Here is a 23784-nt window from a genome sequence, read left to right on the forward strand (position 1 = left end):
GTTCTGATGCCATGCATTTCTCACAATGTACTGTACATGTCCTTTATTTACTTGTGAATGGCAGAAGTAATGAGGCCATTAGCTGCCACACCATTGACACATAATGCATTTCAGTATGAGGCATGAGCATCTCTCTCTGTCTGCTGAATGTAAATCTGTGGAAAGTATGTGTTTGTAAACAGTAAAGCAGTGAATAATGCCATTGCTCCTAACATCATGATGTATAAACATGCTAAAAGGCTCTTATTTTATTATGTTTTATGTGTGTGTGTGTGTGTCTGTGTGTGTGTGTGTGTGTGTGTGCAGTAGTAGCAGCCTGATATCATCCATTAGCCTGCAAGCTCACAGAGCGCTGTGGATCACCATACACCTCAGTAGGTCACACAGCGATTAATGGGCCATGAATTACACTGGTCAGCATGTTTGTGTGCCTATGTGTGTGTTCAAATAGATCCTCAAAACAGGATAGGGTGCAGCATATCACCAGAGTAACCGCTAACTGCTTCTAACTGTAGCTGCCCTTTATTACTTAGATCAGTTACCCATGAGGCTGGTGGTTTAGACTGGGAGCTGGAGGATCAGGTAAGTGTTCCTAAGCCACTAGCAAGGGCGCTCTGGACTATGACCAGCCATAGCATGCTAACTTCAGTAGACATATCTGCAACACAGTACACAGGCATCATAATGTCAGATCTGCTATTTATTCCCATTCAGTTGATAGTAGTACTTGATTTTTCAATTAAGGGTTCCCCCTAAAAAAAAAAGGAGAATCATCTTCTGTGAAAATTCCAATACCCATAAATACAACAGTTACAAAGTCACTATTTTTATAATGGGTTTCAAATACTTTCCAGAAAACAAACAAACAAAAAAAAACAGTAACACTTTCCTGTCTACAATCCATTGTAATGCATCATAAACACACTCACATTCATTGTAACATGCATTTAGTGATGACATCTTGACACCGTCTTCAGTGGTTTTTTTTTCAAGGTGAAACAAATTAAATGTAGTCGAAACTGATGTGTAATCACTGTCACAAGCACTCCTAAATTAATGCTTCAAAACAACACATCAGAAGTTCCAGTGCTGTTCTTAGAGCACCCGATGACAATTAAGAGTAATTTGTAATTATATATATATATAATAATTACAAATTACTCTTAATTGTCATCGGGTGCTCTAAGAACAGCACTGGAACTTCTGATGTGTTGTTTTGAAGCATTAATTTAGGAGTGCTTGTGACAGTGATTACACATCAGTTTCGACTACATTTAATTTGTTTGTAGTGTCTGTGGTCTAATGTGTGTCAGTTTATTGGTCCTTAACTTGAAAAAGTTTGAGAAGAACTGATTAAATGTACATTGTAATGAATCATTTCACTGTACTTATGTCACCCTGCACCACTTAACTTAAATGTAGTCTCATCTAAATAAAAAACACCAAAAACAAGAATTCACTCTTAAATGTTACATTTGAGCTTGTTGGGTACAGTTTTTCTCCAAGGTTGACAACAGAACAACCCAACATTTTGGGCCCTTTCTATTACACAAATGGAAAGAGACACACACACACACACACAACACAGCACACTTCCTTAAGGATTAATTAGGACTTGGATTAGAATTAGCTTTAGGGGCGCTTTAAGTCTCATCCCTGGGCCTGATCCAGTCAGAATCATTTGTTTCACGTCATCCCTCCTTTTGCTCCACTGATTCATGTCACCTCTGAGCATAAACTACGTGTTGCAGAGGTGGATATTAGTTAAATAGTATTGATGAGGGTAAAGTTTGAACTAGAGTAAAGGGAGTTAATATGGACACTAAAGGTCCTCACAACAGTAGTAATCACAAAGATGTTGTGTGTGAACACTTGTATACAAAGCTACTGCATTGCAATAAACTCCCTGACTGGTCATTCATCAATTTAAACAGGATAGATAGGCAGACTGGGATGAGCCAGCTTCCTAATGGACTCACAAGAATCTCACAGTGTCTGGTATATTTACAGTCAGTGCTTTCGTTTTTGCAGAGCTGCAAGGCTTGCAACGGGGAAAGTTTGACTTCAGATCCAGTAATGACTCCCAAACTGAACTGAGCTGAGGGAAGATGAATAAGCAACACTTTTTTCTGACAGTAGAAATCACTGCTGGTGTGCTTCCTGTGCAATGTGTTTAACCTGAATGTTGCTTCAGCCAACAATCAAGCTGAAAGATTGGGTTAAAAAAAAAAGCCAGTTCACCACAATCTATTGGTTAATGTCAAAAAATGAAAGCTCAATTGCTGTTTTAATGTTTACAAACTGTAAAAGGAATTGAATATTCAGGAAAGATAAAAAGAAAAGATAAGATAATAAGACTGTGTAGACCAGTTAGTTCTTAAACCAATTTGCAAATATTATTCCTGTTGGAAAACAAAGATAGGCCTCACCTACTGTACATGCTTGGTCAAAGGATGCCAATTCAAAAAATTGTTTTCACCCACGCCTGCTTCTGTCTACTGGAACAACCCACGGTGGTAATGGAAAGGTTAATGATGTATTTGTTTAAAAGGGGACTATCTAAGAGAGAATGTTAAGAGCAGCTGGATCATTTTCATGCAAATAAATGAATGATTTACAAACCAATCACAGCACTTTAGGATGGTTAGCAAGTATAGGCAGTTCAACAACAGATTCACTGTCTACCTTTTTACAACTACTAAAGTAATGCAACCTTCAGGGAGCCAGTACCCCATGACTGTGCAAATGGATTCTGGTAGGTCACAGCAGAATCCATGCTTATACACATTAGCGCCCAGAGTTAAAGATGGGGTACCCATTTATGGTTTGTTGATCCATGAAGTGGCTGCTTCGAAATTGCCTCGGACAGAAAACTCTGGATGTGGAGCAGGACTGAGTGGGTCATTGGGTGATCAAATGTGTTAAAGGGAAAAAAAAGTGATGCGACTTTGTGCTAAAAAGTTTTTCTAAAACTTTTTTTTAAAAAAGAAGCAAAGACAGTACCACAGTTTTTTCATGGCAAAGGGTTTTTAGCCATCTCCAAACTTACTGCAACAGTTAGAAAACTCAAAGTGAAACAGATGATTGATCTTGTTGATCTTGTGCTTTACTTCTTCAATGGCTATTATTTTGGTTCGCTGACCTGCAAGAAAACTTTACATTTCCTACATTTCCTGCCCTGCTGATGTTTAACCCAAGTTGGCACCAATGTGAACACATACACATTTCTTCTAGACCCCACTGGCAGCTGGTGGGCATCCAGGACACACTTATGCAGCCATTTTGACCTCACTGTTTCATTCACAAACCCATCTCTGCTGAACGCCTGCACGTGCACACATGCATGCACGCACACACACACACACACACACACACACACACACACACACACACACACACACACACACACACACACACACACACAGGTAGCCATAAATTACACACCTTCAAACCTTTTTACTCTCCCCTGTTCTGTCACCCATAGATGGTAGAGCTTAAACTTACACACTTACTGTACAGTATTTCCTTCTGTGGCACTTTTTATTCATCTTTCTGTCTCACTCTCCTCCTTCTCTCTGTCAAACACACACACACACGCACACACACACACACACACACAAGCTGTTGGCATGCATAGCAGCAGTCATTTTTCTTGTTAATGTAGCGTGTCGAATTTGCAGGGCGGCGGCGTGCAAATGAAAGGTTGCACGTCTCACTCGCTTGGCAATATGTATTTGATAAGAGCTGTAAATCAACTAGTGTAGCAGAGCAGAGCCTGCAGGGACGGACAAAACACATGTTAATGGCAAGAAGCCCTAAATTGGAGTGGAATTCTGTGTGTGCACCATGCAATAGACTGAGAGAGAGGGAGAGCATGTGTGTGAGAGCAAAACTGATGGTCAAAGACATAGAGGGTCAAGTGAGAAACAGATTATGTGGGTTGAAAAAAGAAAGGGTCAGTGTTGAGTTTGTGGTTACCTTTGTGGACAGCCAGAAGGAAAGATAGAGGTGGAGAATGTCAAACATTTGCTGGTCCCAGCTTCTTGAATGCAAGGATTTTCTCTTTGTCTTTGTCATTTATAGAAGTAACCTGAGTATCTTTGGGTTTTGGCCCTTTGGTAGGACAAAAGAATACATCTGAAGACATCATTTGGGCTCTCTGAAACAGTGATGAGTGTTACTTTTTAGACATTTTATCAACTAAAGATTCATGAATTAATCTAAAATATTCTTGGCAGAATATTTGCTAATAAAAATAATCATCAGTTGCAACTCTAGTCAATCCAAGCACACTCCATTCTAAATGTTAACTACACCAAAAGCTCATCTGCACCTTTAAATGCTTGGGGGATTGTGCATTAGCTAACATTGCTAATGCTAACTAATGTTGCTAATGTTGCTTATGATAGCTAGCAAACATTTGATTCTGCACATCACAAGTTCTGTAGATGTGTTTTTTGTTTGTTTTTGAATGACACATCTACATAACACATGACCTTTAAGTTTCTGGAAAACTTATGTAGAAAGAAAATAACTAGCCAGCAACTGATAGAAACACTTGGACGGCAGTTGATATTGATGATGATTAGTCACCCGAATACAAAGTGGTTTAGTGGTTTTCCTTTAGTCCTCTGTTTGAGCACTTCTGTCCTCCCAGAAATGTGTCATGGACAGGCAAAATGTGGCAAGTATGTTCTGGTCTGCATTGACCCCAGAAATTCCTGGAGCTGGCAGAAACAACATTTTAACAAGGCAACGAAACCATGATCTCAATATACAACCCTTATTATCTTTGTATCATTTTGATGAGAAAATGACAGAGAGTGATGAGAAAATGTGTCTTAGTTGCATGCGCACACTAAGTCACACCTGCATTTCTAACACACACACACACAGCTATCGTGTCAGATTTTGTTGTAAGAGGCAGCTAATAATAATCAGTCCAATGAGAGAAACCATGCCCATCACTTCATGGGGTTATATGAGGCTCAGTCTGGAGTGTGCTGATGATGTGTCTCGCCAGGGCAATAACCGCTGTACTGCTGGCTTTAGCCCTAGTGTGTGTTGCGTGTGTGTGTGTGTGTGTGCGCATATGCCCGGCAAACATAAAACAAAGTATAGAAGGTGTATTTACCCTAATGGACAAAAACACTGAGTCTATTTTGACAAGGCGTCGGTAATACTGTCATTACTGTGCTCCCTCTGAAATAACTCCATATTACTATAACAGCAACAGATAGTCCCATCATCACATCAATGCCCGCTCACGGACACACACAAACACAAACTCTGCAAACAAAAAACATGTACAGATGCTTAAATGGTAAGATGTAAGCACATGGTTACAGCTGCATGAGGCATTACTGAATTTGAGGGCCTTCCTTCTTAACAACTTCTGAATGGTATGTGATGGAGGAAAATTGGCTGATGTCTGGAGTGAAATGGCCCGAGAGGCTCTTTGTGACCTGTATAAAGAGTAATAAGAGTCTAGATTTGGACTTCTGCTCTTGTTTTCCCTCACAAGTCTGGCATCTCCCAGCAGATTCTCACTGGGGCGTAAAATAGATTTTATTGCAGCATCCTAATGGCTCCAAATGCCTAAGAGTCGCACGCGCTGTCCTGTGTTCCTAAAACTAAGGGTCGGGATAAGAGTAGTTGGTGTGTTAATGTAAAGAAAAAATGCATAGATAAAAATAAAGCAGTCTGGATAAAGTGTGGAGCGGTGTTAATGCAGCATGCCTGTGTGGGAGTTGCCACACAGTCATGCAGCACAGTCACAGCTATCAACAGGAGTCACCTATTCTTTCCTGCTCCAGTCCTACTCAACGCCATTTTCATCTAATACTTGTATTTATTGTCAGCTCCCATAGAGCACATGTAAAAGGAGGGGAAGGCTGTTGATTTACCACCAATATAAAGACATGAATTCACACTTAACTCATACATTAATATAGTCAGTGATCCTTTGTCTTTCTGTTTGCATTTGTGTACATATATTATTAAAACCACAGAAGAGTCAACAAACGATTGCTTTGAAATGGACCTGAGTCATTTTTCCTAATCAGCTTGTTTAATTTGATGGATATTTGTGGGGCCTGAAAATGTCAAAACATCCAGCAGAATAAAAATCTAAGAATAAAAAGACCAAAAGCATATCCCCTTGGACAAAAGGGTGTCACGGCAAACTTTCAGCTATGTATTAATTGCAGACGATGTTTGGTAGCAGCTGCCCCGACTGATGTGTAGTAGCTGTTACAAATCAAAATGGGTGCTGTTTACAAATTTGATGAAACTCAATCAAACAAAATAAGAAATGTCTGTTGTTTGATAACAGAAATCACTTTATTTTATCTTATTTATCTCATGTTATCAGCAACTGTGCCCCATAACTTCCACAACATCTTCAAACCACCATGATGCAACCTTCAGACGAAAGTTGATTAAAACCTTTAAATCACTGACATTTGTAGTATTGTTCACATAAGTAAGTGAAGTACATCTAAAGGTTCCTGCTCACAAACTGTTTCAGTCATACCCGGAGTCATACATGAAGCTGACAGACCAGATATACATTTCTTTGCACATCTGCGTTAATTGTGTTTCCACGTCAAAACCCACATTGAATGCCCCATTACAGTTGAGCTACATTTTGCTGTATCAGGTCTAAATATTTGAACGTGACTGTATCATGTCTTTGTGGACAGGTGTTCTATCGAGTGGTTATTCAGCATGCTGTTCACATAATGATCCGTGCCCATATCGGAGGAAAATACCATCCTCCCCGCCAGCTTTTCCATATACACTTTACAAGATGGTGGGCAGTAAGCCACAGGGTGAAGGAGGCACTTTAGATCAAATGTAAACTTTATCATGGATATCTAATTTCATACTTATTCGTGGTAATCCGGTGGGCTACAAAGCATTATCTTAATTAACTTTTGATGTAAATGCCTCTCCATCATCTAAATTCCCGCTGGGCCTCCAAGCGGCGGCTTGCAAAACCCAGTGATTAGAGCCCAGACAAAATTAGCAAGGGATCTCAAAGGATCAGTGCTCCCCAGAGGTAATCACTTCGTTTTTGTTAAATGTGGCCATCCAACTAATGTCTACTGTGTGGGCCAAAAACAAGGCAGGAAGTTGAAGCTGTTGCTGAACTTTTAAGCCAAATATCCCTGAACTGAATCCTGAGCAAATCATTTCCCAGCATGCATGTTGCTGATGCAGGTAGAGAATAATTGCATTGCCTGGTTTCCCTTGAATCCTTGACATCAGTTTTAGTTGGACACAATTCATACCCAGCAGGCACTGTTCTTGGCTGGACAGTGATTGGTTATACTTCTATCTGGTCCATCTCAAGCAAGCCCAAAGACGCCACCAGGGGTTTCCATTAGTTCCTCCTTTTTGATTGAAGGAGTTCTAATCAGTGAAATCAGTTGCTGTTTATCTCGCCTGCTGTATTCCTGGGTGGATATTGAGCATTTTGATTTATTTATTTATCATAAAAGTACCACCGAAAATCTTAACGTTTGTGTGATCAGCATCTACCAACCACATCCCATTTATTCGACACATATTGGATAATCATCATCATTTCCACACCAAGATACCAAGTATGTTTGCGAAAAAAGTCAAAACATTGTAAAGCTTTCAATTAATATACTTATGGCAGAACAGACACTAATTATTGTCTTTCCAAATAAATGCAATACATTTTTTGTTACTGGCTTTCTACTTCTTAATACTGCTCATAACTGTGAAAGGTTACAAAGCAAAATGGCAGATTATTGTAACATGACTCTGAAGATGCTATTGTGACATGAATAGATTAAATAGAAAGTGCATGTATAAAGTAATCATGAGTATCATAGGACAAAGAAGCAGGCAAGCAAACAGGTTTTTGGTTATGGGTCTTTATTGGCCTCCATGAACCATGTTTAAACAATGACAATAGGCAAAAAGAAAATTAAATTAAACAAATAAAAATGAATAAAAAATAATTAAAAGCTTCAGGGCTGACATCCCCTGGCATCTCTTCTACCTGTAGCACATTTAACTGCTGCCCATGTGCACCTCCCACTGTGACTCTATAATAACTGAACTCAGCTCTTTTGCTCAGTAGGTATTTAAGGTATTATAGGTACTTGTTTTTTAGTGGTTTGATTTTATTCAGTACAGTCTGATTGAGCCACTGTAAAAGTCCCATTTCTTACTGCTTAAATGCTGACCAAACTCTGCTGCTGTGCACTGGTGTCATCTGACAGGAATTGTTAAATTGTTTAACTGTTGAATTGTCTCCACAATAAGAAGTAACTTGCATTGGACTGAAAACAAGTTGGTTCAGAGAGAGGGCGCTATCTGTTTATTTTTCATTGCTGATTAATCTGCTGTTTATTATCACGATTGATCATTTAGTCCATAAATTGTTTAAAAAAAAGTAGAAAAATGCAACACATTTCCCAGAGCCCAATGTAATGTCTTCAAATAGCTCATTTTGTCCAACCAACAGTCCAAAACCAAACTGACTCGTCATTTAATACAGTAAATCACAAAGAAACCTAGCAAGGTCCTCACATATGATAAGCTGGAAACAACAAATGTTCAACATTTTCACTCTAAGTGAAACAAAAACTTATAATCGGCTTATTGTGGCAGCTCTAGTGGAGATACACGTTACTGGATGCAGAGCTAATGTGGTTCTAAGGTAGTATATTCACTTCACTTGAGTGTAATTACAAGACAGAGTGTGAAAAGGGGGATGTCTACAGTGGCTGATAATGTAAAACTATCCCCGGAAAAAAACAAGGCCTTCCAGTTGTCCAGTTATCAGAAAAATAAAATAGCACCATCTGTAGATACAAAGCCTTACAAGGCTGAGTGACAGCATACAGAATAACTGAATCCTCCAGTTCAAAGGCATCCAGATCTGTCTCAAAATCTTGTCAGACTAATATTCATATTTTGCATAACCAACACTGGTTTTGGAAAATGCAGGAAATGCAGTGAAATGAACATAGCGTATGCCCAATCACCAACCCCCCCTCGCTACAACAGCTTTACTAGTTTGCTTTTGCAATTTAGTTAAATATGAACACAATTCTGTAGACAGCCACAGGGTGCCAAAGATATGAGGCATGTATGCCATGCTTTGAAATTAACGTGGAAAATGGAAATTCAAATTGAAAACCAACTGTGCTGTTTTCTGCACTTCTGCAGACAGTTGTCTGTATCAACAACAACAAAAAAAAATTCTCCACTGAATGATAATGGTACAACCAAATTACTATGAATTAACAAAAGACTACCCTCTACCTGCGGCCATCTATAATCCTGGCCATTCAGTGAACCTTCTGACAGCTGTAAAGATGACAAAGAAGACAACGTTTATGCGTTTAAAACAAATCTTCTTAGGAAATGTGCCAAAGTTCAGCAGCAGTTTAGTAAGCAATCAGTAAATGGTTGTCCTTCCACAAAGGCTGCATCATTGACACACACAAAGATGGACGACATTTCTCCACTCTCTTGCACTGTACAAAAATGAAGCCAAAATATTCTGGATACAAGCACTCTCATTGTGCTGGTGACCTCCTTTGGAGCCAGAGTCTAAGTAGACCCTGATGTCCTTCCCCTAACCCTAATCAATCATAACTCCTCTTGACTAAACCTTACCAACCCAACCAATGAAGGCAACTAGTCCCCGACAGTCATTCATCGCTCATGACCTATACTACAGCCAGCCACAATGGGGGGGCGATCACAATGTTTTGGCTTCAGTTTTTTCTGGAGCTGTCACGTCGTCCACCTCTATACACAATCAACAGGCTACATACAGTAGATTTGTCTTCCTCTGGTATCAAATAAAAGCTGAAATGTCCCAGAAATAATCTTTCAAAAATAGCCTTGTATATTTATTTTTTTTTTCAGTTGACATCCATACAGTTTTAAAAAGATACAACAGGTAAAATGGGTGTCACAGGCTATAAAGTATGTTTAAACTCACAGTTCTAGCATGTTAAGAGTCAAAAAGGTTTTTCATCTTAGAGCATTGCTACACTTCTACCATAAGCGACTAATGAACCTGTACCGTTCGGCTGATCCTTCAACTCACAGCACAGTCTTGTAGCTTTGTTAGAGCAGGAAAGATACGATAATGTTTATGAGTCCCGAACATACAGGATAGTCGCCATCATCAGTCAAAGTATCTATTGCTTTGGTGGAGGCTGTGCAGTCGCCCCATTTGGAGTCAGCCTTTTTTTTTTTATTTTGTCCATCCAAGTTTTCTGTCCTTTCAATCCTTTATTCATTCTGTTTCAGACCAGATGATTCAGCCATTGTTTTATGTGCATTTTTATTATGTTTCTTTGCTAAACAAATGATTGAGAACAGAAATGATATACTAATCCAGATTTTTGCCATTGTTTTTTTCTTATGGACAAGCCCAACACCCTAACATTTGGTTTGGTTTTCTTTCTGAAATGGATCTCTTGGACTTAACCAACCTCAAGCAATTTTGAGCGTGATGCATGATAGATTACCTCCGTTTTTACATCTCGTTATGGAGGTAATGATTCCTACCCTGTACAAAGACAAGAACTCATCCAATACTTTAAACAAAGACAGGAACATTTTTTAGAAAAAGAACCAATAAGATCACTTTCACATTGTGGTGGTAGAGAGTATTGTGTACCATATTTGCACTGTAAAATGTACAAAATTTTCACCATGTTGTTGGCTAGTGACCTGCAGTCTTATTCACAAGCACTTTGAAGCATGTTTATTTATCTACAACATACAGTGTACTCTGAAACAGTAACACATTTATAAATAAATATTGCAATCTTAACAATCTTACAGTTCTCCTTTTTTATTGTCGGTTCTTCATGACTCGTCACCTGAGCTTAACGAAGGTGAGGCAACCTCTGCCTGTTCTGTCTCCTTTCTTTCCCCTTGTTCCCTTATGTGCTATCATTCACCAGCAGGTCAACTGTCTTCAGTCTTTCATTCCTTCCTCACCCTCTCAAATGTTAATTTAAATAAATAGATCTCCAGTAGAGAAAAAAGAATCATATATCCTTAAACTCTTAATAAATCTCTGAAATAAAAAGCTACAATTAATACCTTCCCAAATTAGGACAAACGAAACAAGGAAAAAACATAATAAAAACATTCTATTTATCAAAAATGACAAACAAAAGAAAAAAACCCAACATAATTATGTTTAGCAATAACAAACATGTTTCATGAACCCATATCTATTTGTGGGATAGTCAAGAATGTCACTCCATTTTCATTTGTATTGTAATGTCATCAGTATATCCTGTTATCTCCGTGTATTACACTGCAGGTACTCTGGTCTGTGTTGTTGCCAACATGTTTTCTGTTTTGAATCATCGGTTAGGCTCGGCAAAGCCCAAGCAGCCTCCTTTTTATATGAGACACCTCTGTCAGTCGTCCTATAAGTTACAGACAGTATTTCACTGTGTACTTTTAGTCCACAAGGTTTCTACTGCTGTCCAGTCACAGACAAGAAGAGGGGGCCAGGGGATGACAGGATTGGTTCTGAATACAGGGAGAAAGCCGTCATTGGCTGGAAGGTTTCAGGAAACAGGAAGTAAGCCTCAAATATGGCTAATGTCCTTTCCTGTTTGGAATTGTGCAAGTTTAAATGCCTCTGTCTTGGATCCAAGGGAGAAACAGTCTTTTGTGTGACATTTCATTTTCCAATTCTTGACACATTCGGTTGTTTGAGTAAAGAGCGAGGTTGCCCATATCAGTGCTGAATGGTAGTTCCCACCAGTGCCATAATTTATAGTTGAGTACTAGGAATATATATATATATATATATTTTTATATGTTACATTTTACTTATGAGCAATGCAAATGGGTCACATGATAGAATAAAAACAAACAGATTGTATTCTTCAGTAATCATAATCAGTGATTCCCTACAGTATATAACCATTCAGCAGATGTGGCTGGTTAATAACAGGTTTGTATATTAAAACTAGATCTATCAATAATCAATCAACAGCCGCTGCCAATACTGGCAATACACCATATGAGTAAAAAATAGTTATTGCCATCCTTGTTTTTTCATTTAAACTGGCTTAATAATGTTTGCCCAATAACATACCCTGAATTTACTGTATAGCACAATGGTTTACTGGTATTCTGAAAATAAACAATCACAAACCAATAGTGACGTTGTAATTGATTTTTACACTAACATTTTCACAATAAATAATATGAAACAAATTCATAATGTTATTTGTTTGCTACCGTTGTTTTCCGTGTGAACTAGGGATGACAGTATGCTTTCCATAGCCTAAGGGGAGCTAAACTAAGCGTCCCCTAAACTGTCTGTTCAACAATCTTTTAAACTCTTTGCCACACTTTGTGTTCCCTTAACTGTTCCCACATTCCTCCCATCCTCCCTCCCTTCATCCATTGCAAAGGCATTACAGGTGAATTGTACTCATTGTCCATCTCCCCCCCTCCTGCTCTCATCCTCTGCCCCTTCATTTGTCAGTCTGTTTCCCTTCAGTCACAGATTGTCTTGTAGCCTTTCCATGTAGGTTCTGATTTCTGACTGACCCAGGTCCATATCCTGGCACACCCACTTGATGTCGTCCTCGCCCCCATTGGTCATCAGGACTGAAGAGTTGGCGTATTGGCCACCCCCACCTGAACTATCATTGGGCAGAACAGTGGCAAAAGACGTGAACTGGACGCGTTTACGCTTGGCGGCTGCAACTGCCGCCGCAGCTGTGGCTCGTGGGGAATTATTCAGATGCTCCGCTTGGCCAGTGGCATTTTTGCCACCTGTAGTGATTGTAGAAAGGCACTGATGCGGTTCTGGAACAGATCTGGGCAAGGTTTGTCCGTGGTTGATGCCTCGGTGTCCACCTGTGCCACCACTCCCGCTGATGGTGCCCATGCCTGTACCCACGCCCATCACCAAGGTGTTACCAGAACCGTTCAGCAGGTACTTGTTCTCATCGTATCCTCCTTCATTCCGGTCAATGATGGTGGTGCACTCATCAGGCATCCCGCCCTGGCATTGGTCAGAGTGGTCAGCCAAAAGGTCAGCCTCGTTGCCAAGCCACACCCAATCATGGGCGTGGTTCATGTTGCCTCCAGCTTCCAGCACTGGGACCTGCTTGTGACGGTATCTGCAGATGAACAGCGATAAAAAAAAAAAGGCTTTGATGCTTTTTTAAAATATTTATCATGAATGGATTGAACCATTAGTTTTAAATCAAACAAATAAAATCTACAGTTAACTTTGGGCTAGCAACCAAATTAGAGCTGATGAATCAAAGTAAGCCACACTGTATACATTGCTTGTCAATACCAGATGATTGATGGCTTCAGTTTTAATAATGGTCCAAACAGAGTTTTTTCAACTTTAATGCGAATGAATGGAGAATTATAAGTTAACTTAACAATGAGCTTTTATTGCTGAGATTATTTTCAATAATAAAACAATGTCCATGAGTCCCAATATTTCACCTGAAAGCAAAGCTGACGCAGTTGATGAGGAAGACCAGTATTGCCAGACAGAATACACCCAAAAGGGCATACATTCCAATCTCCAGGTCCGACAGTCCTCTAGTGGTCTGGGTCAGCTCACTATCCCCAGTGCCTGGTACCTCCACTTGTGCTGGATAGCCACTGTAGTCCCCTGTTTGGCTGGGGCCTCCGCCTCGGCTGCTGCTGCTGCCCCCACTGGCAGCTTTACCACCTGAAGCACGATGTGTTACTGTGCTCTTGGTTGTTGTGCTAACCTGATAAAGGGAAATACGTGTAATTAAAGACATTCTAACTCTAATGTCTAGTTTATTTTTCCATGCACATGTTAATTGCTAAGTTCTAACAGTTTTGTGTTGGACACGTTGTACATATACCAACTTACTTATTTTTTTTTTTATACTGACAATATTTTGGAAAAATTGGATTCCTGTACTTTCTCTATCCATCCATTGTTGCCTCTCACCTTCCTCATGGCTCCTTCCTCCCGATCCACTGCTGCACTGTTGGACTTCCACTCTCCATCCTTAGTTCGGTGCTCACTGGTGCTGTTGTCCATCCCTCCTCCGTCGTCCTGTCCATCTCTTCCCATCACACCTCTTTCCTCGTTTTTTGCTCCAAACTTCACAATCACATTTCCAACTCCAGATGCCAGAACACTCTTCCTTTTTGATTTCTGGCAGGTCTCAGAGATGACCATCTCCACGCGAATGAGTGTTCCCTGTCCATCGCCCTCTGCCACTACAATAGGCCAATGTTGCTCCTAATATAAAATAGAGACCGTGTACATGTAAACACAGCAGTAAAATCTAGACACTAGATTGTCAATTTCTACGAAGTCTGTAAGTCTACCAATTACCAGTACCTGATTGGTTATGGAGATAATGCTCTCGTCCAATGACACTGCAGAGAGGAGGAAGTCTTTGGGATCATAGACATCAAGCGGTGTCACTGAACCATCACTGTACTGTATCCACGCACTGATCACAGCTTCCTGAAAGACAATGAGAAACAGAGTTGAGTGATTAACCGTGTTCCTGGAGGCATAGATAGAACGTCTCCTTTGAGAACGCAGTCTGTCACCAGGCAGGTGATCAGGTGCTAATTTGTCTGTCCTATTCTGCAATCACTGCTGCCTGCCATTCAAGTCTTTGAAGTTCCTTATGAAAGCTTCATGGACAGATTTCAGTCCACCATCATTCAGCATTTGATAGGAGCATTCTCTGAAATGATCACATGGAGAAACATACACTTAAATCATAAATCTACAACAAAATCCATGTTTACAGTACATAATCTACAATGGAGGATGATTAAGGAGCTACGTCGAAAGATCAAATTGTCTAGTCTTTGAATAGCTATAACTTTAGTCCTGCAATACTTCACCCTTCTCCGCTTCAGACTGGCTACCCCAAAATTCTCGGTCTAAACCTAATTAACATCACTCTTCATGCCTGAACCTTACCCAGATCCCTAGAGTACAGAAGACGTGCAACAACGGTTCTGAATGCTTGGTTGTCACATTCTTGGAGAGTTCAGATAGATTCCAGGCATTCATATCTAGCAATTTAAATAGACCTGCTTTAAAAATAAATATACAATGTAAAGCTATTCATTGCTTATGGCCTTAGTGGCTTGATTTTGTGACAATATGTTTTTGAAATGATTATTTGATCGTGTCTCTGGCACAACGGAAATACACAACATGAACATGTAAACATTAATAACCACTCCTTTGTGTGCACAGACTGACTTTTTCTTTCCCTTTTCTCCCAGTCTCTGTATCTCCCATAACAATGAGGACAAACACTTGGAAGAAAAATGTCTTTGTCGACAGTCTTCTTCCAGCAGCAGCTCCTCAGCAAATAAAAACAGAGTTCAGCAGATAATGTATTTTCTCAGCTTGTCTTTAAGTGATCCTGCCTCACTAATTTCCCTTGATAAAAGCCTTTGCTTTCTTTAATCAGAACACAGAAAGAATTGTGTAGGTATAACACAGCGAAAACCTCCCTACAAAAGTAATTAAGCTCCTTCATGAGGAACAACACTTTATCTCTTTCCCTCCCTCCCTCCCTCCCTCTTTCTCTCTCTTTTTTTTTTCAACTTCAGTCTTCTTCTCCTCCTTACTTTCCCTCCTCATAGTTGCGCCATATTTCCACAGGTTATGGCGAGTGATGTAGATAAAACCAGACGGACAGAAAAAGGAATTAACGCTTCAATAAAATGCAAGATCAAATCTGTATTTTCATTGTAATGAGCTACTTCTCCACCAATTAGCCCTTGGATGAAAATTATAACGTGGGGTATTGTTGGAGGGAAAAAAAAAAGGAGAGGGAACTTTGTGGGGGAGTAAAGGAGGGTGTTTGGGATAATAGCCTGAGATAGTGTGCTATAATAACCCTTGGCCACGTGAGCAACAGCCAAGAATAGCTTGCGGCACCGTAGCCGAGAAATATAGCATGCATACGGTGACCATGTTTTAAGTTGGAAAAGCATATTTAATTTAAATTGTGTCAAATTCCTCTGTAGCAAATGTAGTTTCAGTTGTGACTTTAACGGAGCATTGTTAAGAAACTAATTGCCTTTATGTGGTTCTCGCTCACAATATTGTTTTACTGTAGACCTGGAGGTGGTTGTAACTGTAGTTAAGTAGTGCTATAGCCTGGGAGTTACGCACTCCTAATTGGAAACTGATTATGAGAGAGATAGCGGGGATATGATGTTCGCCGCGCAGAATTACTGTTTAACTTCTATGATTACAACCTTTGGGGTATTACTGTAGAGATTGGAACGGCTTAAAATACGGTCCATCCGTCTGTCTGTGTGTGTACGTGGAAGCAAGGTGTCCAAAGAATGTTTATCATTTTCATACATTCTGAAAATCTGATGAATACATCCCTGCAAGGAGATGGAGAGATTCTGATCTGAATGTGTGTGTGTACCTATAGTATACCCTACCTGTTTAGGCGTGTGTAGAAGGTCGGTAGCTGTAGTCGTCAGCTGTATAGCCTGGTAATTTCCAGGACTTGCTGACATACTGAGGGACAGAGCTGCAACAAGCTGGACTCCCAGATCTGTGATGGTGACCTAGACAAATAAGACATAGAAGCCATCGAAAGTGCTTGACTTTTACTTGTTGGGAATCCTTTTAGCGGCTACAACTGACAAGAAAGGTATGTCTTTGTCTGACAGACGAGGCTCGGGACACCAAGATGATTTTCTCTTGTATGACGTTAAAAGTAAATCACTTTCAAGGTGGAGTAGATTCAAAACCTTTTGGGTGATGAAATTTTCATAAACTCTGCAGACATTATGCAGTTGGAGCAGTACTGTCGCACTGAGGCTAAATGAAATGAAAAGTTGGAGAGTGGCATGCAATATTTAGACAATTTTAAGACACTGATCATTGTGAGTATAAAAGTAAGTCTTCAATGAACCACAGGGGAAGAACTAAAGACTAACAAATCATGTTACCTTTTTCATGCCTTGTTATACCGTACCATAGCTTGGCACTGTTTTGCTCAGTATACTATATAAGTCATTTGGGGTTCAATATCCAGAGGGACTTTCCTAATAAACTGCATTTACTTTCTCTGTGAGACACTTTGAATATTATTTCATTTAATTTTTAGGCTAAGACCCTCAGTACTATCATTTTGTACAACCAGTGATCTGCACCATGGGATGTCAGAACACACAGTTGTAATACATGCCAGTACATAGCAATGTTGCTTTACCTTGTCATCCAACACGGTGACAGTCTTCTCAGCCAGGATGGAGTCAGACAGTGGCGACAGAACCTGCAACAAAAGATCAAACGACACATGAACAGGAGCAAAGTGACTTGGAGGTTCAAATTATAATTAAGTTTAAATGAAAAAAGAAACTTTTTGCTCCCTGAACATTTTTTCGCATTAGAAGTGTCTACATATGCATAAAGCAATTTCATCCAAATGTAAGGTCTTCAAAGCTTTCATTAAAAATTTGCAATTGCAAATTTCCTGCTCTGACACCCACTACTCTTTCTGGTAGGTCTTTCCAAAAAAAATCCTAAACAACACAAGTCAAGTGTTTTTCTATTGATGGCAACTGGAAAATCCAACTAAGAATATACGTCACTACTGACAGACTGGCTGTCTGATGGGTGATGGAATGACAGCTTGTGTCTTAATATTCCCAGGTAAAAACAACTGCGAATCCTGTTGTGTCAAATGAAGGAAAATAGTGCAAGTATAGAACAGGAGAGAGGTGCATGAAAGAGCTTTTGTTGTCGTCTCAGTGATTGCTGCCTAAAGGTGACAGTCAAGTGTGTAATGCTGATGGAGGAGCAGTGAGAGCTGCTTAACACCGAGTGCTGTTGGCCACGGGCTGGCAGTATCTGTTCAAGGAAAATAACACGATGACACTGTAACACATGCTAAGTGGTGGAAACATATACAGTACACACACACGCGCACACAAAGCGTTCACGTCTGCCTCCCAGCTGTGAGACAACTTAGCATAATCAAAGCACTAGGCCAAAACTAAGTCACCAAAAGAAAGTGAATGTAGAGAGAGAGAGAGAGAGAGAGAGAGAGAGAGAGAGAGAGAAATAAATGGAGTAGTTGTCAGAGAGAGAGAGAGACAATGACAAATAGAGGAGGACAGAAAGTGAGAGGGGGCAGAGAGGGGCCATGAAAGAGATTGAGGTACAGATGGAGCAAGGGAGCCGCGGACAGACAGTGATAGAGATTAGGAGCGCCGTGCTCTAGTGTACTACTCCGCCCCGGCGACAGGAGGACAGGCAGATCTGATTGGTGTACAAAGAAAAATCTCTCAGCGAACGTGTCGGGGCGTCAAACTCAATCCCACCCTCAGCGAGGTAACAAAATGCGATGACTGACGGCTCTGGGATTGCTCTTCAAGACAGCCAGAGAGTGAGAGGGCGAGCGAGAGAGACTGGGGCCGAGAGAGAGAGAGAGAGAGAGAGAGAGAATCAGAGAGAGAAAAAGAGGGAGAGAGAGAGAGACGGGCTTGAGAGGAACAGGGCGAGACTCGGGGAGACGGAGCTGGGGGTTAAAATTGAAATGTCAAACTATCAAATGACGGCTGTCGACTCTGGCATCTCGATGGCAATGCTGGGTAAATTCTCTCTCTTGGCGCCCAAACAGAGCACAGCTGTATCTGTGTGTGTGTCTGCGGTTGCGTGCATGCATGCAGTGGTCCCCTGTCGCACGACGCAAACACACACTCAGCTGTTCTCACAAATCCCCAAGATATGCCTCTGCTGCTGCTGCTGCTGCTGCTGCTGCTGCACTGAATTCAAGGCCAAACTGCTTCCAACACATGCACAAAACTCTCTTCAGTGCAATCATGCAAATGTTGGTGTTTGAAAGCTGTTTGAATGCTGGTTTATTCAAAGTATTCTTACATGAAAGATGAAGATGTGAAACAGTAGGATAGAATATGACACAAACTGTTTTCACTGCGACATATTTTGCGGTTTTGGCTCCGCTACGTAACAATATAAGAGTAATGTAAGACGATAAGCCAAAGGACTGTCCTCCACTGTCAAATTCGGTCACAATGGGCCGGCTTATTGGAATTCAGCAAGTAGTACGACTGTGTTCTTCGCGCGCCAATGCAAGTGTATGTCTGTGTGTAATTGCTGAACATCACACTGAGACACCAGGGCCAAATCCGACAGTTAATTGTGGCTAATTGTGTAACGGGTTTGCAGGCGAGGCTTATAAACTGCAGGAAAGGAAGAGGAGAGGAAGAAAGAGAGGATAATGTGTATGTCGCTGGAGCACTTAAGGCTGCAATCTGAGTTGCTAAATTGCACCACGCCTCGCGTAATCGTACATTTTCAATGGTCTTTCTCCAGACCTGCCTTCAGTTAGTTACTTTGCTGTTTCGCATACGATAATATCAATTTAAATTGTGCAAAAACTTATATGAAAGACAACAAACCGGATCACTAGAATAGAACAGATGGTGAATACCTGTATAGTGGTGATCCCCAGGTCCCGTCCGATCAAGATTCGTCCATCTATCAGTCTGGCAATACGAGGATCTTCGACCTGTGGAGCACAGAAACAGCCATTGGCCACTACTACAAGTTTATATATAACTGATCTTTGCAGGACTTGTATGTGTGTATTTGTTCGGGATTAGTAGTACGTAAAATAAAATGGTTATTAACATCAAGAGGAGTTTAACAGGAGTTGAACATTTTATTAAACGCTTAACTTTTTTCCAAGGAAATTAAATGAGAAAATAAATATAAATCTTATTTATATGCATTGGGGTGAGACCTAGAGTGAGGGCATCAGCTCTCTCCAGCATTGTTTAATCCTACTACCATCTGTGTAAAAGGGGGGAGTTATGAGCTGTAACAGTTTATTGTTAGCTAGTCATCATGACAGGATGTTGTAAAACATTTAAAGCTGCTGTAAGTGTTACTTTCTGACTACTATAAGTATTTAATAGTTCTGTATTCCAACAGTAATCCCTGTTCTAGAGGGCGTGGTCAGTAGCCCATGTCCTCTCACCCATCAACGTACATAATTGACAGAATTAAAAAAAACAAAACAATAAACAATAAAAAAAACAAAATATGTGGCGTTTGCAAATTTTGGAAAATAAATGAATATTTTTTCCAAAAGGTGGAAATATTCCTTCCAGGAGGAATTGGCGTATGTGTGACTTTATACAGAAATTAGTACTTTTATATCTACCTTTAGCTGCTCCAAGACCAAATGAGTGATATCAGCCTGCCAGTCTGCTCCTAACATGTAGACCATCTCTCCTCCTGGGTCAGAGGGTTCTGCGACAAAATGTGTGAGGACCCGCACCAAGGCATACTGGTACTGAAATGTGAAGAGAAAGGTTAAATTAGACTCTCAATTCTGAACTGCACGACAGGATCTTGTGTCACTATGTTGGCTTGTGAGTTAATAGAACATAGTACACATTAATACTGCACAACAGCAGTCTTAAAGCTACCACGGCTAAGCATTTTCATTATGTAGTAGTACAGCTCTCTTTCCAGGGATAGTGACATTGGAGCAAATCATTAAAGAACTCTCTTTAGAGTGTGATATGCAAACTAATCAAAGGATACCTGTAGGGTGCAGCCTTTGCCCTTTCGCTCATCATCCTCATCATCTTCACTGTCTCTCGTAGGTCTGGGAGGAAGAAAGGAGATAAATGAGATGGAGAGAGAGAGAGAGAAGAGGGGAGTGAGGGTGAGATTATATGGTAATTAAATGCCATTTTCATACTTTACACTCCAGGTAATATACTGTGTAATCTCTGCTCCAGGTTACACTCTCAGAGACATGCCATTTGTTAATCCAGCTCCTACACTTTAAAAACACTTAAGTCCTGTAATGAAGATTCCCTGGAATACCCGGGTAAGCAAATTATTTTGAATGAAACCAGCCTTGTGCGGCAGACTTTGTTAATACTGTCTGAAGGTGAGCTTCCTATTAAAAAGTATACCTACATTATTGTTACTACTTATGAAAAGGCATTCATCAATTTCCCCTGTGAATGGAATCGTGCTTCTCTTCAATAAGCGCGCAATCTAGATGTGGACTAAATCAGTCAGGGACACATTTGAAATATTTCCTATGTTTAAAGCAACAATCACAAGGCAAAAAGTTGCAAAATGTTCTTTATAATTCCTCATAAAGGAGACAAGCTGGCGTTCTTGACAACTGTACTTTTAATTAAGAATCATTCTAAAGGATTTTCATTACTGTTTTAATTTTAACTGGAAAGAAAATGGACTGGGGAATCAACTTTTCCAGTCAGGTTTTGTAGACCAAATCTTGTGTCATGTACTTGAAATGTTGGTTTGAAAGAGCAGAAATTGTTGCTGCTGTAAGTGTTTTCTGCTCCCGCCAGAGCCTTGAAACATCTTATGCAAAGGCTGTTAATGACCTCAGAATTACAATTGATAGAAAAAAAAAAAATCTTGTTGCACTGTGCTGTTGACAGGTTTGAAGGACATGAATGTTTTTTTTTTTTTTTTTCCTGCATGCTTTCTCCAGTGCTTTGAATCTTATCTAAGAAAACCAAAAAACAAACCCACCTTCAAAACTAGGAAAGTTAAAAACACCAATTCTTGATCATTCTTGATCTTCATCTTTCTGTGCCTCTACTTGGTTTCATCACCAGCAAAATCTCTTATCAACACTACGCAGATGACATAACCCTGTATGTCACCTAATGACATTTATTCTGCATTATACTGAATGTATCAGGTCTTAGTAATATGATACATATCTTACTTCCATTTGACTACATTTGTTTTATCCCTTTTTTCATTGTATCTCTTTGTAAAGCTGCACAATGCAACTAAACACATTTTGATGTGGGAATGACCTTTCATGAACTGATTCCACTTCATTAATGTAGGTCCACTACTCACACCTTTTTAACATTTATCATATTTCTTTAAGACCTTATTTGATAACTGTAACTGGTTCACATAAAAGAATTAGCAGAAGTTCTATAAGTTGTAGTAAAAATCTCCTCTGATCCTATCTGCATGTCACAGCTCCAACTGAAGCACTTTTTTTTTTCTTTTAAAACACACGATTAAAACATGGGTTCACTGGTATGTGGAGATATAGCATATATGTATTGTATATACAGATAGACTGTATAATTGGCACATTTCCACAGCTGAGGGGACTGAATAATTGTTCCCAAAAACAGAAAAAAATGAATACTAGACTGCTTTGAATGCACTATCAGTCTTGAAACAGAAAACCTCTCTCTCTCTCACTCCCTTATGGAGGATCTCTCTTTTCTCTCTCATACACAAACATACAAAGAAACACGTCTTTCTTCTTTGCCTCCCACTGTGTAATATCTACACAATACCACATGCAGACCAGCATTCATACAAGAACACACACAGACACACACAGGACTACCTCTGTGTCCCAAACCTGTCCCGGAGTGTGAAACCAGCGTAATATTACAAGAATTCTCTTTCCATTTTCCAGTGCCCCAGTTGCAGATGTGTCTGTGTGTGAGTGTGTACCTTAAAGTGCTTGTGTTTCACTCTGTGAGATAGTGGTTAGGGAAGATAGAGGTGCATGTGGGTCTGCTTGCGTCTCTACGTGGAACCAGGTTGGTGGCTATCTGAGCAGAAATTGGCTAAAATTGAAAAATAGGCCCAGCAGAATGGAAGCGTGGAGAGGTGGGGTCTAGAAGCACACACGCACACTCACAAATGCCCACATCCTCATGCACATGTAAATGCACAATCAAACATAGAGGAAAGGGGTACATGCATGTAAGCAAATAAAGATCATATAAAGTATCTTCATGTTGGTGCATGTGCACAGCTTACTGCTGCATCACAGCTCCACTCTCAGAGGAAATACAAAAAAGATGTGATTTCTTTCAGTGGGAAGATTTGATTGAACATTATAGAATCCTGGAAAGAAGGGGAGTATAAATCATACAACACAGAAAGGAAAAGCACAATACAGAAATAAATAGAGAATAGAGAATATTCCTTTGTCAAAGAGACAGAGAAGGGTAGATAGAGCTAGAGAAAACCCTGCATCAAAGGACACAGCTATAAACAATCACAGGTGTACCAACTATTTTTCTAATTTAATTAAGTGCAGTAGCTCATGGCAAAAATCTTAGCTTATAAAGTTAAGTCATATTCAAAATTTTGTTCTTGACTTGTGGCCTGAATTATCACCAAATTTCATTAAGAATAGCTGCATTTTTGAGAGTCAATGCTAAAAATGAAAGAGCCACAGAGACACACATAACCTTCACAGGAGGAGAAAAACAAACGTGAGAAAAGTTTGAACAGAAAATAGAAATGGAAAGAGAAATAATCAGTACCAAAGAAAATGTAGATTTCTATGACAATAATTTATTTCTACTGTACAAAATTCATCTGAGATTACTCAAACTTTCTGCAGGGTAGATGAAAGATAAATGCCCCGAGGGCCCTTCTACAGTTGATATGCCTCAGTTTATATTCTGCCCTACATTCCTCCTTTCCCCTTATATTGTTTTGCCTTCACGCTCCTTCCTTCCTTCACATCGCACAAACACACAAAGGCAGTCAGGACAAGCATGTGCACGCACGCGTTCAACATCCTGTTGCTTATCACACACAGTCTCCCTTTTGAGAGAGTCTGCATGTGTGTTTTTGATGTATGTGTGTTTAAGTGACTGAATGCCTCAGTCATGGCAATAATGCTAAAACAATGATAGCTGTCATCAGAATGG

General features: G+C 40.0%; 1 protein-coding gene and 1 long non-coding RNA gene across 4 annotated transcripts in view; one reads left to right on the plus strand and one right to left on the minus strand.

Annotated features, from left to right (window-relative positions):
* The window catches only part of LOC119019548, an 87863-nt gene that overhangs the window by 36373 nt on the left and 27706 nt on the right, over positions 1 to 23784 (plus strand). Inside the window, exon 3 of one of the 3 annotated variants that reach the window (XR_005075074.1) lies at positions 20695 to 20769. The exons of the other annotated variants lie outside the window; for them this stretch is intronic. This is a non-coding gene — a long non-coding RNA (uncharacterized LOC119019548). The remainder of the gene's footprint in view (positions 1 to 20694; positions 20770 to 23784) is intronic. 3 annotated transcript variants of the gene reach the window in all.
* si:dkey-215k6.1 (transmembrane protein 132C) overlaps positions 9879 to 23784 on the minus strand; it is a 254962-nt gene continuing 241056 nt past the window's right edge. The window contains exons 9-17 of the mRNA XM_037098267.1: positions 20633 to 20696; positions 20247 to 20378; positions 19512 to 19589; positions 17265 to 17327; positions 16486 to 16614; positions 14393 to 14521; positions 13994 to 14290; positions 13510 to 13784; positions 9879 to 13169 (exon numbers count right to left, since the gene is read on the minus strand). Of these exons, the coding sequence (XP_036954162.1) occupies positions 12542 to 13169; positions 13510 to 13784; positions 13994 to 14290; positions 14393 to 14521; positions 16486 to 16614; positions 17265 to 17327; positions 19512 to 19589; positions 20247 to 20378; positions 20633 to 20696 (1795 nt within the window). The 3' untranslated portion in view covers positions 9879 to 12541. The remainder of the gene's footprint in view (positions 13170 to 13509; positions 13785 to 13993; positions 14291 to 14392; positions 14522 to 16485; positions 16615 to 17264; positions 17328 to 19511; positions 19590 to 20246; positions 20379 to 20632; positions 20697 to 23784) is intronic.

The sequence above is a fragment of the Acanthopagrus latus genome, chromosome 5 (assembly GCF_904848185.1).
Source record: "Acanthopagrus latus isolate v.2019 chromosome 5, fAcaLat1.1, whole genome shotgun sequence".
NCBI classification, from domain to species: domain Eukaryota; kingdom Metazoa; phylum Chordata; class Actinopteri; order Spariformes; family Sparidae; genus Acanthopagrus; species Acanthopagrus latus.